The 18,350-nt window shown below is 53.2% G+C and overlaps 3 protein-coding genes across 3 annotated transcripts; 1 reads left to right on the top strand and 2 right to left on the bottom strand.

Moving 5' to 3' along the window:
• Positions 1 to 7,092: 7,092 nt before the first annotated feature.
• Positions 7,093 to 8,331, bottom strand: NECHADRAFT_41459 (uncharacterized protein; the record flags this gene model as incomplete). Its single annotated transcript, XM_003051117.1, has 1 exon — positions 7,093 to 8,331. The coding sequence occupies one exon, from the start codon at positions 8,329 to 8,331 to the stop codon at positions 7,093 to 7,095; it is 1,239 nt and encodes a 412-aa protein (XP_003051163.1).
• Positions 8,332 to 12,229: 3,898 nt separating this feature from the next.
• NECHADRAFT_106134 (uncharacterized protein) lies at positions 12,230 to 14,462 on the top strand (the record flags this gene model as incomplete). Its single annotated transcript, XM_003050737.1, has 3 exons — positions 12,230 to 13,162; positions 13,221 to 13,874; positions 13,926 to 14,462. 3 exons carry the CDS (start codon positions 12,230 to 12,232, stop codon positions 14,460 to 14,462), a joined length of 2,124 nt encoding a protein of 707 aa, XP_003050783.1.
• Positions 14,463 to 15,276: 814 nt separating this feature from the next.
• On the bottom strand, positions 15,277 to 16,883 carry NECHADRAFT_61120 (uncharacterized protein). Its single transcript, XM_003051118.1, has one exon. The coding sequence runs from the start codon at positions 16,601 to 16,603 to the stop codon at positions 15,632 to 15,634; it is 972 nt and encodes a 323-aa protein (XP_003051164.1). The 5' UTR covers positions 16,604 to 16,883; the 3' UTR covers positions 15,277 to 15,631.
• Positions 16,884 to 18,350: the final 1,467 nt, after the last annotated feature.

Consider the following 18,350-nt stretch of genomic DNA (forward strand, 5'->3'; position numbering starts at 1 on the left):
CGGTCAAGATTCACCACACCAGATGGGGCGCCAGACACAGATTTGATGCTGTGGTATTGCCTCGGGAGATTTCACCGTTTCAGGCAGAATCTTGGTTTATCAGATAGTCGCGACGCCAACGGCGATGCAATGCGCGTGAAGCGATGAGAATGAGATGCGGGCAGGCAAAAGAGGTTCGAGGCGGAATGAACCCTCGAAATTCCAAGCAAGCCAGAGAAAGCAACGTCAACAAGACAAACGGTGTGTGACGGAGAGGGTGTGTGTGAGTGTCTGAGTGAGTGTCTGAGTGTAAGTGGGCGTGTCTTCTAGATTGGCGGTTGACACTCCTCCTGGTTCCAGAAACAAGAGTCAATCTCTCCGACTTCAATCCTTGACGAAATGCTGCGTGAGGCTGATTGTCGTGACGATTTCGACAAGAGGGCTTGAAGCAAACAAGCTCGAGACGAAAAGGAAAAATCAAAAAGAGGCCGCGTGGGAAGGGAAGCTTTTCAAGTTATATCCGAACCAAGACCCAGCCATTCAGTCATACACCATCCGCCTCTTTTCCTGTCTCGTCCAGGTCGACCACTCAGCAGCTCGCGCTGGGCCTGCATCGGCTGCACCCACACCAAGAAACATGGTGGCCATGATGCGCTGCTGCACCAATGCACCATCCATGTGCATCCGCTAAAAGCACGAGCTTGCTTCCGCCACCCCGGTTAGCCTAGCCTGGCACGCCTGGGCCTGGGCCTGTGGGCTCTGGAGAGAGTGAGGGGCGACAGTGTCAAGGGTCCCTTGAAGAGAATTGGTCTGTGTGTGGTTTCTCTCGCGTAACATTGGACAATTGGAGACTCGGAGAGATCGTCGAGGATCCCGCTGTACGGTCGGTGCATGTCTGCGGCGCGCACAACATGTAGATGTCTGGATCGTTCAATTGCCGTGAGCCTCGGTACAAGTGCAACCGCCTGCATCGGAAGGAGGTATGAGGTGTGGACAAGGGCTAGGATAAGGCCTGCTTGCTAGCAGATAACAAGCATCTGCTCTCGACTGCGCTGAACTCAACCAACAGACTGAGCTGCAACTTGCGCTGGTGGTGAAACTGTAAATGTAACTCTCTCAAGGCGGGTTAGCGATCCGCCTGGAAGAAGGGAACTCACTCGACCGCCTGCACCTGATGGGTAACTGGAGCGGGCTAGCCTGGCACCGGGCCCAGCGCTAGATGACGCTCTGCACTCTGCCGGGTTCAGATAATGCCCGGCGTCAAAGCTCCCTCGTGGTTGTCTTCAGCACGGTTATCTCGTGGGAGGGGGACGAGTCGAATGCCGATGTCAAGGTTAAGCTTCGCCATTGGGACTTTTAGTGGTTGATACTGCTGTGTAGACCTACCTAAGAAATGGCTGATAAAGGGGGAGTGACATGGCATGGCTTCACATCCAAACAAGCCAACCGAGCCAACTACCGTGCGCAGAAAACGCCCCTTCCACGATTGCACCTCATGAGATGGCTAACAGCACACAAGCACAGGACACACACCGATACGGGAAGGCGAGTCAGAGGGTGTGAGCTTGTTTCGATACGATGAGGGGTCAAGTGCCGATGCCCGGCCGAGTGATGTGTGGATGCTGTCATCCATACCTACACAGCTCGACCTGAAGTTCCGAGCCGAATGAAAAGAACAATGTCGTGATTCCTTCCTCACTCATGCCATATTGCGCTGCAGTATCGCAACCTCCAAAAGTTCATCAAAAGATCCACGCCGCTGGGTCTGGGTCTCTGTCACAGACAGACACTCGCATCCGATGCTGTGTAACGCAGACAGGCCCTGGCATGGCATGCCAGACCCATCAGTGCACGACCAAGCACCTCGGCTGCACAACAGCAGAGCATGCATCATCGCTGTCCCGTCGCCAATTCGGTCGTTGAAGTTGAGTCTTATCAACTACAACCCTGTGGCTGGTTGCTTTTCGAACCGAGACCGAAAGGACCTGGTGCCTGAGCTTGCGCAAGCCAAACACACACACACACACACACACACACACACACACACGGTACATGGCATTACGCACGCAGAAGGTTTCTAGTACCAACGGTTTACGCTCTGCAGCTCAACTCATGGAAAGACACCCCGGCTCAGGCGAAGAATGGCTGGAGATGAGCAGCAAGACGTCCTGCAAGGAATGGCCCAGACCCTACATACGACTCACTGCCCCCCTCGAAAGCCAGCGACGGCTTCAGTAGATGCAAGTCAGTCTTCGGTATGACGAGCATCTCCGAACCTCCGGAGTCATCAGAGAGTGTCACATCTACAACCAAGTACGTAACCCGCTCTTGGTCGGTTCCGTTGTCATTGGCAATAACCATGCCGTAACAAGCTCGAAACAGCGGCACTCGGTACACTCAAAACGGCCCCGTTGCAGACCAACGATTAGCCATCGTGGGAGAACCCAATCGAAGGGAGGAATTGAAGCCATCCCCAAGCCCTTGTCAGCAGCCAGCATCCACCAGCCAACCATGGGTCACAGAGCTGGGAGGACATGGCGACTTGACCTATGAAGATCACTTGCGAGTCCCGGCGCTACTCTCAAGCCTGTCTATTCCCAGGCATCGGATTGAAATTTTCAGCCTCCATCGTCGTCCCCCTCTCCGTTCCTTTGCTTCGGCTCGACAAAAGTTGGCCCGGCCCCAGTCCGCAACATCCCCGAGATCCTAGACGAGGAGAGTCCAGATGGGGGGTCCCACGGATTACGGGTATATGGACCCATGTCTCTATGGCTTCATGGGCTGGGGTTTACTTGGGGAGTCTGGGCAGCGCTCACCGGCTGCTTGCTCCGGATCAACCGAGTCTTTGCCATCATCGTACAGATTCAGAGTCCCATCGAGTGTCTTTAATCCCGGGTTATGAGCTGTTCTCTGCTCATCACCCCAGCAAGAAGACATCGATCGATTCTTGGTCGGTCCTCAGCCGTCAACCTGGCTCTGCATCTCACTCTCCGTCATCTTGCTTATACCGGGGAATTTTAGCGTGTCAGGTCCTCCACTCCCCGTGGCTGCATGGGCCATGTGCTGAATTGACTGGCTCTGGCTCACCGAGCACCCAAGACAGGAAAGCTTGGCAGGGTCCCGCTCAATGCCCAGCCTGTGAGCGACCGGGGGTGAGAGGGGCGTGAAGGGTTTTCTCTGGTTTCCTACCCGGGTGAAGGGGGGGGGGGGGCTCAGGACAGTATGACATATGACTTGCTTCACACTGTCGGGTTTATATTATGGCTTCATGATAAAAAGTCAACATAATATCTTCTAAAAACATCTCTCAATTATAACATAATTATAACATCATGATTAGCCCATAACAGAGCTATATCATCATTGTAATAGCCTTGCGCATTCGATAGATATTATTCCTTAGCATTATGCTCCCTTTAACTAGCTGGCTTAATGATACAGTGCGGACAGACTGCCTCAAAACCCCCGTCACACGGGTAGGTTGTCGGTTGGAGACACTCCAGAAATTCTTCTTGGGCCTTGCAGCCATCGCAACTTGGTTCTTTAGAGCCGCTCCAGTGGAGGCAACGACAACGGTTAGGTTGGCCGATAAGCAAATACGGAGCGCACCCGAGAGACTAGATTATCTCGTGCCCCATCGTTTGCGGCTCCAGCTGGCCCCAGAATCCACTTGACCATACCAACTTGAACCGCAAACCGTCGGACCGGCAACTGACTTTCAACTACACGCGCAAAGGGTCCTTTTTTTGCTCAAGTTCAAAGGGTCCAGATGGGGACAGAAAATACGAATTTGCAAAACTTTTCTCCTTCCAGTGTCTAGACCTGACTATTGCACATGTCGTCGAAACGACTCGTCACAGACGATTGGTCGACCCATTGCGGTGGCCAACTATCTGTACGTAAATATCGATGCGGATATGCCAAATTGGGATCTCGGTCTGGAAAACTGCATTTCATCAGGCTCTTGCCCCTCATGCTCGTTAAGCCCTGCCTGCTCGAATGCCTGTCTTGAGGGCATCCCCGTCCTGTACCCAGATCCACAACACGCCCATCATCTCGCTGCAAAACTTGCTGGTCTCATCACGTTGCGGCCCGTCACGACGCTCCAGAACCCTGGGATCGACCCCTTCCTCAGCCCTCTTCTGGGCTCCAGGCAGCTCGCCACCGTCGAGACCCTGGCTGAAGACCGAAGGAAGTTGATGCAGGCCCACCGAGTACACAGTCTTGGTAAAATATCCGCTGCACAGACATGGATAGGTTCTGCAGGCGCCAACATGCCGTGCCGTCAACCACGGGCCGTGGGCTTGGCTCCAAGTTGCGAGAATACGCGTTCCAAATTTGGTAATGGGTCACGCACACACCTCTGCGAGATCGGCCTTTAATACAACCGGGGCTGAATTGACCTGGGCTCTATCTGCACTGCAGTCATTCGAACGGGGCGAGGCGGATAAAGCGGCCTTTAGTCGGTACTATAACTCGGCGTCGATGTGACAAGTAACGTTGTTGGCGGCCGGTAGAGCAAAGCTTCAACTCATGTGCGTCGGCTAGCAGAAACTCGAGAGGGCAGCGAACCAACGTCCTGGGTCCTCAGCTAGCCCATGCTACAACAGAACAAGCCTTTCTGGCTGTGCCATCCCTGACTCGAGGCCTGATACCCCTGTTCAAACGCCCTTCTTCCTAGCCTCCTAGCCTCCTAACCCATGCTGATCCCTCTAAGCCGGGCATCAGGTCACGCGACCACATGCATCGCTTGTTGTTGTTGCACAATCTCGGGCGATAGATACAACAGCCGCGGTCAGGATGAGAGGGGCCCTTGCAGATCATGACAACCCCAGCTCAAGCTCAAGGCTCAGCATAATTTTTCCGTGATTCCCAAAGCAGTCTTGTGCAGATGGGGGAACCACTAGGTCCGATACTCTCCCGTCTTCCATGCAGCTCAACACGAGGTGTGAAACATGACCATGTACCTCGGGCTCCTCGCAATGGAACCTTTTAATCAGGTTAGGGTATAGGCTAATTGCCAGTCAGGACTTTTGTTGAATCAAGCTTGATCAACAGCGTCCTACGAGGGAGGATTTCCTTCGTGAAGACCCAGATGCATCTGAGACACGGGTCAAGACCGAACCGTACTGAGACAAGGAGTAGCAGCACTGCCTCGTTCCCCATCTTTAATTTCAAACACAATTCCAGCCTATTCCTGGCCGGTTTCGACAGACACTCACCATTGGTCGATTCGCATCCAACTTGTCCTGCGCTGCAGAGAGCCTAGGCGTACCTCGGCATTGGCCTAGGGTAACTATTATCCACGTCCAGTCCAACATCACCTCAACTCGGCTTTCTCTGGTGGATCTACAAGTGTTTCCCTCGGGTCTCATCAGCGTGCGAGGTCAGTGTCGGGTAGCATTATCGAGATGGTGCGTGCTGTGTCGCAATCCAGTTGCTCAAGCATGCGCCTTCGGTGGCTGCAATGACGCGGCTTGTCGTGCAGCAGAGTCGTCGCACAGCGGGATAACATCACAATCCCTGCACATGATGAGTCTGGACACAGGCCAAGACCGGGAGCACCCGCCCGTTTACCTAGACTTGGTGGTATCAAGAGGGAGAGGTTGATATGCTGCCTCTTGGCAAGTCCTCAAGCACCTTGCCTTGACTTACCATCGAAATATAAAGACTTCTTGTTCTCCATATACTCGCAGTCCAAGATCTATGTCTTTACTATACTGATCGCAGAGTGGCACACTACCCATAGACCACGGCCCATACTTCTTGCCGCTGCTCCCTTGACCAAGGGGGTTATCACAAGAAAAAGAGGCCGCATACGCAAATCCCGTCATTGGGCACAGGACTATAACACAAGATCGGCGACGGCTACCCGCATACGGCCCTGGGGTGGCTACCTACCTGCTTGAACACCACTGCCCGAGTCTGCATCTACATATGACACTCCGAGATGACCACACACACCCACACACCAACTACCGGCATATCTTTGGCGGCTCGTGCGAGCACCCGTGCCAGGGTTGAGTTGATATATCAACAACCTACAGTGCGTGACCATGCAAAGTGACCAATACGAATGATAGGCGACGCCCTTCCAAGACATGACGATGCCACCTGCCATGTTCATAATAGTACCTATGTTTCCCGAAGGCTTGGTCAAAAACGTCCCGTGCTTGACCGGTCGAAGTTTGTGCTTGTACGACCACTTATTGGACAAGTCTTCTGTAAGTTTAGTAGACGATCCACGACGCAGTGAGTATCCGAACATTACAACCCTCAAGGGACTTCTTAGTTACTCTACTACCCCAAACGAGTGGAAATAGTCCTTATCGCATCTCGAGAGGCTTGCATGACCCTGCATTGCTGATCCCGAGCCCCCCACCCCTTTCATATGGACGGGGTGCCAAGGCACGACATCGAAGGATACATGTGCTAACGTATGAGAGTATTAAACCGATGCTGTCTAACAACGTGATGATCCGGCGTAGTCCCCACTAATAGACAACGGGCGAACACATGAGAAAGACGAGTATCTATCACTTGTCTATCAGAAAAGCATATGTGCGCTCTGTGAGGACGACAGGATTGCGAGCCGGCGGCGCATGCAATTTAGAATAGCCTCGGCACCAAGTGTGAGAGCCCAAATCACATAGACCGGTTAAGTGCTCAGTTTTGTGTTGTAAATGGTTCAACTTCGCATGGCTCTGGGGGTCAACATTGCGAGCCCAGCCTTGACTCATTCTAACAAATCCAAGCCATGGTTGGGCTTACTCAAGTCTCTTGTGAAGATTTTGTCTACCAAACGTCAAGGAATCCAATACACCGAGAGTTTCAATGGAAGTCACATGGCGCACGGCATAGTTGGCAAATACAACATCCATGAATGCTCCAACATGGGCAACTCTGTGCCTGTGAGCTCAAAGCTCTGTTCCAGTCTATAAACGCCAAAATGCATCAATATGCCACTGATCGAGTAGCAAGTCGTTATCCCTGGTCATAACCGCCCATGCAATATCATCATTCCCGTGCCTGGTCCTGCCAGACATGATCCAGGTCACCCTGACCAGAACCGAGACGCCTTCCTTGCAGATAGTCTCCCCAAAGAAAGGCCCGTCAGCACTTGTGATTCAATACCGTGCCAACCTCCAGGACGCCTGAAATCTCTCCATTTTCCATTACCGCAACAATCGCCTCCGGTCCACATGCGACATCCTCATCGAGGGGCGATGACTGCATATTGTTCAAGATATCCTGTGCCTGTCGAATAGTTGTGTCCGAGTAGAGTGAGAGCATTGATATCTTGGACACAAGTGCGTCAGGGAGCTCTCCAAGACTCTTGCTGAGATCATGCTTGTCGATGCCCCGTATTGTACTGGGCGAGGCAATCCGATCCTGAACCCTCACCCATCCGGTTGGAGAGTCGAAACCAGCACGGAGTAGGTCAACTCCAGCACTTTCGTCGCCCAATTCAGGTGCTGCAGGTATATCACACCAGCTGATAGAGATGTCCTTGATAGTTCGAGGCTGTCGAGCGGCAGCACCGATGGCACCCCCTGGGTGGTTTCTCGCAAAGACGGATGCCACACTCGCATGCATTTCCTTAGAAGCTGCTACCGCAAGCGCATCGCCGAGTGCGAGCGCAACGGTTGTGGACGTGGTGGGCGCTGAGACACCGAACGAGGTCTTCTCTGGCTCAGGGATCGGAGCCGGAAGGAGGATCGTGTCAGGGCGATGCTTGATGAATTCGCATGTCTCATGGGAAGTATGAGATGTGAGAAGAATAACCGGAAGGGATTCGTCCAGATGAGGCAGCATGATGAGGAGCTCTTGCGTCTTGCCTGAGTACGTGATGAACATGAGGGTGTCATTAGGTCCAATGATGCCTAGATCTCCATGCAGGGCTTCCGTCGGATGAAGAAAGACAGCTTGTATGGCGAGACTCTTGAAGGTCGCGACCAGTTTCTGGCCTATGTGCCCTGACTTGCCGACACCGACGATGATAAGCTTCCCTGTTGTCTCTTGCAGTCGGGTTATGGCCTCCACTGATTGAGTGAATCCATCGCGAGCAACTGAGTCTGTCTCGTAGAGCCGTGTGAGACTTCTCAATGCCAAAGCTTCTGTGTTTAGCACGTGGATCCCGTCCAGCAGTCGCTGGTTCCTGAGTTGGCATTCTCCCCGAAGTTCTCGGTCCAGGCTCAATGGATCGATAGGTTCGCAGAAGGTGTTGCCTGGCGGCGAAGCAGATGGCGTTGGAGGTGAGGGAGGGGGTATCGCAGGGCATTGAGATGCTCCGAGTACAACCACCGCACTCGTCTGTACTGGCCCATGACCGGATTGTGGCAAGCCTGCCATATTGTTGGAGTTCCTGAGGCGCAGATGCAAGTGGTTTTTCGAGGGTTTCACGGTGGCGGCTAGCAGCAAAAAGTCAAAACTTGTGCACCTGCACCGTTTTCGGGATGACCGCTAGACGCTTCAAACTGTTTGGCTGACGATTCGAGTTGGCTGGTAAGTATACTGTAGCTCCCGATTATCGGCTTCTCGTGCTTGAGCAGCTGGTTCCGTCGTTGCAGGCTGCAGCCACAAAACTTGTGTTGCAGTGTAGAGAAAGCCGCAATGGTCTCGGGAATCAAATCCGATGCCACCAAAGACCTGACGACTTGGCGGAGTACCAGCAATGAAATGGACTGCACGGGCTCCGGCGAAGAGGACCATATATGAATAAGATTGAAAGGCGGGCGTCGTCTTTAAGGTGCAGCCCGATCCTTGCCAGAGTCATGGACAGCTTACGTTTGGAATCCGAGATCTGGGGGAAAGATGGCGGCATATCCCTGTCCAATTGGTTGTGCCATCGATTGCGACCGAATCCAGCAGCCCGATCTGGTCATGGTCGCGGAATCAAGTGGGTGCGATAAGGAGACCGAGACTATCCGGAGTTCCGAAATATCCCACTCTTGTCACCGGTGGTTGAGTCAAGAAGGGAGGTATTGGATTGGTCCTTCTCAGGTCTTGGACGTAATTGACTTCCTCGCCCGTCAACCGAACACGATGAACTCGATTCGCAGGTATCAATCTGATCGCAAGGCTCGGGCCAAACATCGACCCGTTGGTTCACGGTGCAACGGGGCCCCGAGAGGTGCCTCGGGTTGCTGCCGCTGCTGCTCCTTGCGCGGCGGGGGCGGGGTTTTTTTGTGCGAGTTTCTAGTCTATGATCCCTTGAATGAGAAGTCATGGACGAACCAGAGAACGCAGACTCGGTTCGGGACCACTTGGGGGAATGGCGCAAGCGGTGCGATCGAATGCCGTGCTGAGTAAACCTCGTCCTTAGCTTGTGCCGCATGTTAGACAAGTTCCGCGGATCGAGTCTACCAAGACTTGAAAGGCTTGGCCTGGCCAGCGGTTATCTCGGGACCTGCAAATGATGATGTTGGTGGATTGGTAGAGACATGACTAGATGGCTCAAGCTGAAGCATGCGAGAGGCTTGATGTGCTTTGTTTCCAGTCCCTTGAACGAATTGTTGATGGGCAAGTTCAAGAGTGATTCTCCAAGTACAACACGGATATATGGCTGCAAAAATGGCAGAGTACGTACCTGTCAACCCGCACCTTCCCCATCCTGCGAATGGCAGTTTGAAGGAGGGTTCACACGCACGTGGCGTTGGAGAAAGCAGCCTTTGGAGGTTCCAGAATCCCTCTCGTTCCTTCCCCAATAGTTGCTGATGGGCTTGCTTGCATCATCGTCATGGACCCTGCGTTTCTGTGTGTCTGCTTATTTGTTCAAGGGTCCCGGTGCTTCTTATCATTCAAGTATCTTTCACATCAACCACTGGCGTTGAGGGGAGGAAGGAGCAGCCAAAGCGATGAACGCTTGATACAGAAAGATCCAGTTTCCATTGCAGGGGGTTTTCAAGGAAGGAGCGTGGGGTTCAAATTTAATCTGCCCGCTAAACTCACTTTCTTGTCGATCCTCCCCTTGTCCCCTCGTCGTCTCCCCGAACCTCAACAAATGATTCAATCAACCACGAATGTTCCAGAGTGCGATATAGATTTCTATGCATTGATGAAAACTTCGCCAATCGCCAATCACTCGCATCTCCTACGAGTCACATGGCATCCCCAAGAAATGCGACCTTTACCTCTGACTGCACAATCTCACAGCATCGACAGGCATTGGGCATCACCAACGTCAACGTCAACGTCGTATTACCACGCGCAACATGTCGATGCGTCGTTACAAGCATACCCAACAAGGGATACTTTGTGCAGCGCGCAATGTCTCATCACAGCGTTGATCAGTGTCAAACCTCGCCCTTGCAGAGGATCAGCACCCATCACAAATAGATGACGGGAGTACGCGGCCAGGCGGCCACGGTACACTACACAACTCATGTGCGGTATTCACGGATCGTGGCATGTCATCGTCACAATACAAACCAGCCACGTACTGGCACACCGGCACTGGCACGGATCGACTGGTCGAAATGTGGCATCAAAGTCTCGTCGTGTCTGCAAAGATCGGGTGACTGTTGAGCATTATGCTGACACTCGATGTGGAAGCAGAAAACCATGTTGTGTCTGTCAAAGAAGCATCCTTCTTGGCAGATGGCAGCTTGCTACGTATGCCCAGACTTTACTCAGCGGGTCCAGGCTGAAGGTCCTCCTGCGATGGATGGGTGGGATGGGTAAACCAAGACAAGACAAGGGTTCGTGACGGATTGACGAGCGGCTGTGGGAGATTTTTGAGTTTCAGACTCGTCTGAAACGTGCATTCCTTTGCAACGGCAGATCAGGAAAGTGCTGACGAATATCACGACCTTTGTTTTATCGTGATTAGCTTGAGCTCCAGGCCAGCGGCTAGCTCGTTCGACATGAGCATCTCCCTAGCGTCAGCCAAGACAATCTGGTGCAGGAAGATGCTGCAAGACTCAGGGGTGCGACAAAGATATGGCGTTTCCACGCGTCGAGTCGAGGAGATGACGGTCTCGCTCGCTCGCTACGCGGGATGGGGAATATCTGCGAGAGGGCTGATTGTCATGGCCGGAGCCCACCAATCGCCATGAGCACCAGCAGCTGGAAAGGAGAAGACACGGGCCGCCCCCACTTGAGCTGATGCTTGGCTTTTTGGCGCTCGACTCTAGAGGGAACTATCGACGGCTAGAGATGCCGTCAGCTCCAAACGAAACAATAGGTCGACCCAGACTATTAAAGTCTGGAATTGGGCTATGATTTTTTTTCTTTGCTCTGAAGGGCGCCCGCTTACACGGCGAGTCGGTTCAGGAAAGGGGGAGAGAGGACTATGGGATGCTGCAGAAGCAGCAATGTTAAACTTGGCCGTTTTGGGGAATGCGGGAAGCTTCTCGTCAGCCACTGCATACATGGTCAGCCATCTGCGCCGTTTACAGAGGATTGAATTCCAAGCCGGCGCAGGCCTGGTTGCAGAAGCTCCGTGTACCTGCGTTCCAGGAACAAACTCTAGACGACGACGATGGCTTGAATCAGATCGAATCGCCAGCCAAAGGCTTGAACAGGACAAGATGGGATGACAACTGGAATGGATTACAGCCCAGTGTGAAAATGCGGCGGGCAGGCGGGCGGGCGCTTGCTGGTGGTCGGTATCGAGGGATCTTGATGGTGGTCCGAGTTTGCTCGCCTCTGGGGACCGTTCAAGGGTTTCGAAGGCCGCCAAAGGGCTCTCAATCTGTTGCGGCGGCATCACCCCTGAGTCGTAAGCCCTGCGAGTATCCACTCAGCTTCCGTCTTGACGCCGTCTGCGGAGACTCTGTCTATCGGTTCGTCCGTTCTTTGTGGACGCCTCTTGCAAGCCAGGGACAGTCTGTGTCGCGCGGCGCCGCGCTGAAAAAAAAAGTCAGGTACATTACATTACTGACTGACGTACCGATCGCAAGGAGTTAAGGGCAAGGAAGTAGGGGCAAGCTGATGTGGGTATCTTACCTATCGACACGTCGCCCGTCCTTGAACGGAGGAGGCTTTTTCTTGGGAGAGATCGTCCACAAAACGTGATCCTGGCGCTGGCCGAGTTCCATCTCTCGTGGTTGAAGAATCTGGGCAGCCCTCACATTCGTTCGTATCGCTCGCTCAGCTTTCCCTCCCTGCTGAATCCTTCGCTTCCTTTCCTTTCCCCCAACACTTGGTCCCCTCACCATCACTCAATCTTGTATTATTTTTCTTTTCTTGTAATTCTTGTCCATTCTTCTTTTTTGGTTCTTGGTCTTTTGGCTGCAATTTTGCCATCATGGGCCTCAAACTGGGCTCCTCATGGAGCACGCCTCGAGGCTGGAGGATGATTTCCCTCACCCTCTTTGCTCTAACCCTGCTACTCGTGGTGCCCCTCCATCAGCTGAGCAGCGACTCACCTGGCGTCTACAACCAAGTGTCCAAATATCTCAAGCACGAAGGCACCGTCTACGACGTCGAAGACGGCTTCATCGCAAACCTCAACGAAACCGAGACCGAACAGGCGGTTAACGGAAAGCCGAATGGAGTCGAGAACGGATCTACCGGCCAACAACCTGGCGGTGCGCATGAAGGTCAGGCCATCGGCGAGGATGGCAAGGAGGCTCAAAACACCGACGGCAAGCCGGTTGAGGGTCAGCAGGCGCAGGGCGGCGAGAATGCGACCGGCGACAATAAGCCCCAAGCTGAGGGCGGCAACAACAACGGCCAGGGTGTAGGTGGCCCAATTCAGGAGGGTCAGAAGCTCGAGACGAACCAGGGCAACCCGGAAGACAACGATAACAACGAGGATGGTGCCGGCGAAGATGAAGACGAAGTCCAACCTGTCCAACCGCCCAAATTCATCGTCCACCCCAACCCCAAGCCTACGACGACGAGCCATAAGCCCCCCGCTCCAACCCCGGCCAAGGAGAACGATAAAGAGAAGGAAAAGGAGAACCATGACAACCACGAGAACAACGATAACAAGGGCAACGAGGAGAACAAGGACAAGCAAGAGACCCCCAATCCTGGCGACAAGCCCACGGAACCAGCGGCCGTCGAGTTCCCCTCCAACCCTCCCAACCCGAATGATATCTGCGCCGGATTCCCCAATTTGAATGGCATCACTCTGGTCATGAAGACTGGCGCTACTGAGGCTTTCTCGAAGCTCCCCGCCCACCTTTTGACTAGCCTGCAGTGTGTCAAGGACGTGTTGATTTTCTCTGACTTGGTGAGATTGCCCATTCCTTGCTGTCGAATGATAAGTTATAACTAACACAACCGTGCAGGAGCAACAAATTGGAAGCCATCACATCATTGACGTCCTCGACAATGTGAAGGAGGATGTTCAAAAGGGTCGCAAGGAGTTTGACCTCTACAAGGCCCAGAAGAGCTGCCCCATTCCTCAGAAGTACTGTACTGCCGATATGAAGGGCGGCTGGGATCTCGACAAGTACAAGTTCCTCCATATGATCGAGCGCGCCTGGCAGATGCGCCCCCATCAGAGGTGGTACGTGTTTGCTGAAGCCGACAGCTACATCTTCTGGCCAAACTTGATCTGGTTCCTGAACAACAAGGTGAACGCGACCGAGACTCCATATGTCGGAAGTGTGGCCATGCTCAAGGGTACACCCTTTGCTCACGGAGGCAGCGGCTATGTCATCTATGGCGACACGGTCAGGAAGATGGTAGAGATTCCGGACCTGGCTCACAAGTACGACATGATGGCTACCCACGAATGCTGTGGTGACTACCTCATGGCGCTCGCTGTCAACGAGACTGGCAAGAAGGTCAGACAGGCTCACCCCATGTTTAACGGAGAGAAGCCCGTAACTCTGCCCTTTGGAAACAATCATTGGTGTGAGCCCCTGATCACCATGCACCACATGGATCCTGAGGAGGTCAGCTCGGTGTGGCAGTATGAGAAGACACGAGAGAAGACGGTATGTTTTGACCAAGGAATTATCGAGTGCGTGCGCTGACTTGTAACAAAGGGCCCCATCCAAATCAGGGAGATGTATGAGACATTCTTTGCTCCCAACCTCAAGGATAAGAGGGAAGAGTGGGACAACTTGTCTGACGACACCTGTTTCATCGGACCCGAACCCGATGCTCAGGCCAAGGCCACGGACCGACAGAAGGGACGACAGAGGAAGGAGGCCGACAAGACGGCCGTGCAGCGACGTGCTCACCAGTCTGAGGAGTACTGCTCCAAGGTCTGTGAGGCTGATGGACTCGACATTAATGATGAGGAGTTTACGGGTCTCGAGAACGACGGACTACGCGCCGCCCTCATCAGGAAGAAATATGAGGAGCGCAGGGGCGAGAAAGATTTCCATGCTGCCCGCAAATGCTTCCAGTGGCGCTACCACAAGGGCGTCTGCTGTATCGCAAAGAGCTTCAAGCAGGGCAAGCCTCACAAGGAGGCCAAACCCGAGGACAAGGCTGTCAGCGGCTGGTTTGTCCAGGGCATCAACGACTGGATCACGGCAAAGGGCGAATGTGAGCCCAAGTGGAAGATTCCCAGCTAAGTCAAACCTGATCTGATCTGACGGTACATAACGAACATTCCTACATAATCACTCCTTCGACTTGGATGTGGGAGTGTTGCTTTTTCAAAACGGCGTTTACGGTTATTTGGGTAACTTGTACACCAGGATAGAGAGAGGACATCTTGTGGGACGAGTCCTTTTTTACACTTTTCTTTTCCATGTTTCTTCTGGTGTTTCGGATATGGGCGGTCTTTGCCGTCAAGTGGCATGTTTAGGATCACACAGCCAGGGATGGTTGGATTTTGTTTTTGTTGTTGTTGCCGTTGTACAGACAGACTGGGGAAGAGGTTATACCAGCATGATACACGTCAGGACCTCGGGGATTCACCATAAATCAGCATCAAGATTTTATTTTTCTAAAGATGTGAAGAGGAGGAATCATAACACAGTGTACAAGACAACAAAAAAAGATTACCTCATCTTGTTTCCTGTTGAAATGTGACGCCATATCATTATCACAAACTTGACGAGTGCCACTCGAGTACTTTTTAGCTTTATCTTCAGCGGGAAAGACGTACATTTTTAAACGATCCGTCCCGAAAAGTTGCCCAGCGGCTTGTCTAACTGTAGGTTTTGTCACTCCGATAAGCTTCTTCTTCATCAAAGGACCCCATGACGTTGCCAACACCACAACAAGTTGCCCCATGCGTGGCATGGCCCCTCTGTTATTGCATCATAGCTTTTACCAGGCCCAGTTTAGCCTATAAACCATTAACTTCCAATCATCCTTTTTATCCACATGTTATCAGTCGTTGTTTGTGCAAGGTAAGAAAAAAAAGGCAGTAAACTCTTTGGAATGTTGTGGCATTGTCATATTACGTCATATTACCGGGAGCAAGTTCTCCTTTTTCCTCCCATGTGTTCCATCATGATCCCATCCGTAAACCCTGGGATATCCATAATCCCCCTGTTAGCCACGCTCATAAATAAAAAAGTTCCCAGTAGATGTATACATGGATTAATTAAACCCAGTCGAAAAGGAAAATAGGTACGGTATGTGCGTCATTGCACTCCGTGGATATCTCTCAACACCTTCTTTTTTCGTTGCCCGATCTTCGCTCTCATTTCGTCATGGTCTCTTTCATCCCTTCCATCACTTTCTTCTGTATCCTTCTATCGTGTCTAGAATCATCTTGGGTCTAGATCTTTTACTTCGATGCAATCTTCTTTCCTCCGTGACGTCCGCATCGCGAAGGGTTCTTGGGTGACTTCATGTAGCAGTAAGCCTTGGCGTCCTCTCCGGCGGGCTTGCCATAAACCTCCTTGATGGAGCAGTATTCGTAGCCTTCGCCCATCCACTCCTTCAGGTGACGGTGCAGCTCGCAACGGGAGATACCGCACTTCCTGCAGTAGACCTGTCCCTTGACGCGCATTTGCTCCATGGGGCCCTCCTTGTGGTCATTTCGCTCATGGCGATGGACAAGAGGGCCGGCCCCTCGCCATGCCCATTCCATGTCGTTGGGTCCCGAGTAGCGGCTGGAGAGAGGAACAGTTCCGTGCAGTCGTCGGTGGATTTCGTAAAAGTTGGAGTTTGTGAGTCCGAAGCAAACGCTATCGATAGGGTCGAGGTGGTCAAAGATGGTGTAATGAAGCTCAGCGGGGAGGTCCAGCAATGTGTAATCCTTTGGTGGCTGGGGCTGAGTCTGAGGAACAGGCTCGTAGTCCATGACAGAGTACGAGCGACGGGGAGGAGGCAGCTTGGGCCGACGAGGAAGCTCGGTCGTTTTCTCTTGGACCGGGGCTTCAGGCTCCTGGTGTTGTTGGTGTTGGTGTTGATGTTGATGATGCTGGTAATGTTGGTAGTGGTAGTGTTCCGTATCAGGGAGGGGCCCGTTTTCTGGAATAGACGCTTGCCGGTCAACTTGAGAGGAGCTCGATTGTCCGGGCTGCGAGGCGTCGTGGTCGCCCTGGTAGTCGGTCATTGACCATCCTCGCCTGGGGACCCTCATCGCTCGCTTCTTGTTAAGGTCCTGCATGCGTCGGGCATGTTCCTCCCGGGACATTGACCCCGAAGAGTCTGTCCTGCCGAAACCAGGTCGCTTTGCAAGAGGACCATCGATGCCCTCGTGCGTCGGGGTTCCAGCGGGGGAAAAGGCTGGGTCTGGGAGCAGTTGAACCATGGTGAATTGGTTGACAGGGATGTTGTTGTATATGTCAAATTGGTAGAGTGACGTGACCTGCAAGTCCAGATTCGTGTATATCTCGAGGCTAATAGTCGTTGCAGGGGTTCAGTTGTTGTTGAGATGTGTTTCAGGCTTAAGATGTGAACCGAGGTGGAAATGGGGTCAAGCTGAGATTGGATTTTCAGGTTACGTTGACAATGTTATACCGGCGTCTCTTGGTTGAATGTTGGTGAGTTGAATTCCTCACTAGCGCGTTCATGAGCAGTCGGGGGGGTATAAGCTGATGGCCGGTCGTTGATCAAAGCCGAAGCAAGGCTTGAGGAGTGGCGACCTGTGTGGGTTATAAAGAACTTGACGCCGATGGAGAGACGCCCAGGTCAGTCAGTCACTGAGACAGACGGACAGACAGACAAGAGCCGGTCGGAATCCGAGGGCGGTGGATGCCGTGTGTGGTGTGATGGGTCCCGGGCCCATCATGAGCCAATTCCAGATCTGTGATTCTGTCTCCAGGGGTTGGGTCCCTCGAGGCCAAGGCGTCCAAGGCTCCAGGAAATGCCTTGATAAGCTAACGCTAGCGTGAGGCACAGGACGAGATGTGTGCCGCCCACTCTTTCTGTGGCTCTCAGCCTCTCAAGCACGGTCCCCTGTTGTCCATCTGACACTGCAAGTGTGGTGACGCCGAAGCCCGCACCGCGGTACCCAGGCTCGGGCCCTATTGCCGCGCATGCCGGGGCCTTGACTCGATCGACCCTTGAGACTTGAGTGACGGTGGCAAGACTCCAGAGAGCAACCCGGAGCAAACCCATGCTCAGGGACGAGGAACTCCGGAGCCGGTGGGCCTGGTGATCAGAGCTATCTGGATGACCTGCTTTGCAACAGCCTGAAATCGACTCCCCGGCCCGGGAAGCCATTATGGGCATGGCCATCGTATGACGGGAAGAAGCGAGGCCATATGGCGTCTTCCCCGGATGATTGTGATGTCGTGGCCGGTCATGTGGGGGGGAATCCCCTCCGGATCCAGTCTGACAGCCGCTTTCCAGAGCCTTTTCCAAGCTTCGGCTCCGTATCAAACTCACATACGTATTCGCCGGGCGTTTCCGTTCAATGAATGACACAACACCAAGGCTCAGCCTGACAAGCAGTCGATCCGTCAGCAAGAGAGTGACACAATGCTCCGTTGTACAACGGCGAGACCCGATCTGCCTCCAGGTTTCCCGAACGTTTCCATGGCCGTTGTCAACGACCAAAGCCGGCGCTCAACGTCATTGTGGAGGTCATGCAGAGTCCCCTCACCGCGCTCAGTTAAAGAAAGGGACGGCGAGCCCCGCCCAGAGCGGGCCTGATCTCCAGTCAGGGTCGTCGTCCAGCGGGTTCAACTCGATGGTTTCCATCTCCCGTCCTGGCAATAGATCAACAAGATGAGGGATGCTATCAACTATCGACCTGCAAGTCCGGGCCTGGGCTCGCTGTCAGTTGGAAGCACGCGCATAGGTTGGACCCTGAGCCAGGAGTGAAAACTCTGTGCACGAATCAGGTTGCACCCTCAACCCAAACCTGGGGTTGGTCAGGTCATCGGTTTCTCCGACTTCTTTTCGGGAGTCCGAATTTAGACGCAGCGGCCTGGCCTTGCAGCAAGGCTTGCGGGACCAGTAAACAAGGCCGTTGAGATGCCGTTCCGCTACTCTGCTTTCTCGTCAACTCAACCATCCATCCGTCACACTGCTCTCGCCCACATGTCACCATC

This window comes from Fusarium vanettenii, assembly GCF_000151355.1.
Source record: "Fusarium vanettenii 77-13-4 chromosome 5 genomic scaffold NECHAsca_5_chr5_3_0, whole genome shotgun sequence".
In the NCBI taxonomy this organism is placed as follows: domain Eukaryota; kingdom Fungi; phylum Ascomycota; class Sordariomycetes; order Hypocreales; family Nectriaceae; genus Fusarium; species Fusarium vanettenii.

Coding starts and splice junctions, on each gene's coding strand:
- NECHADRAFT_61120 (XM_003051118.1), bottom strand. CDS start 16,603: ATGGTTCAACTGCTCCCAGACCCAGCCTTTTCCCCCGCTGGAACCCCG.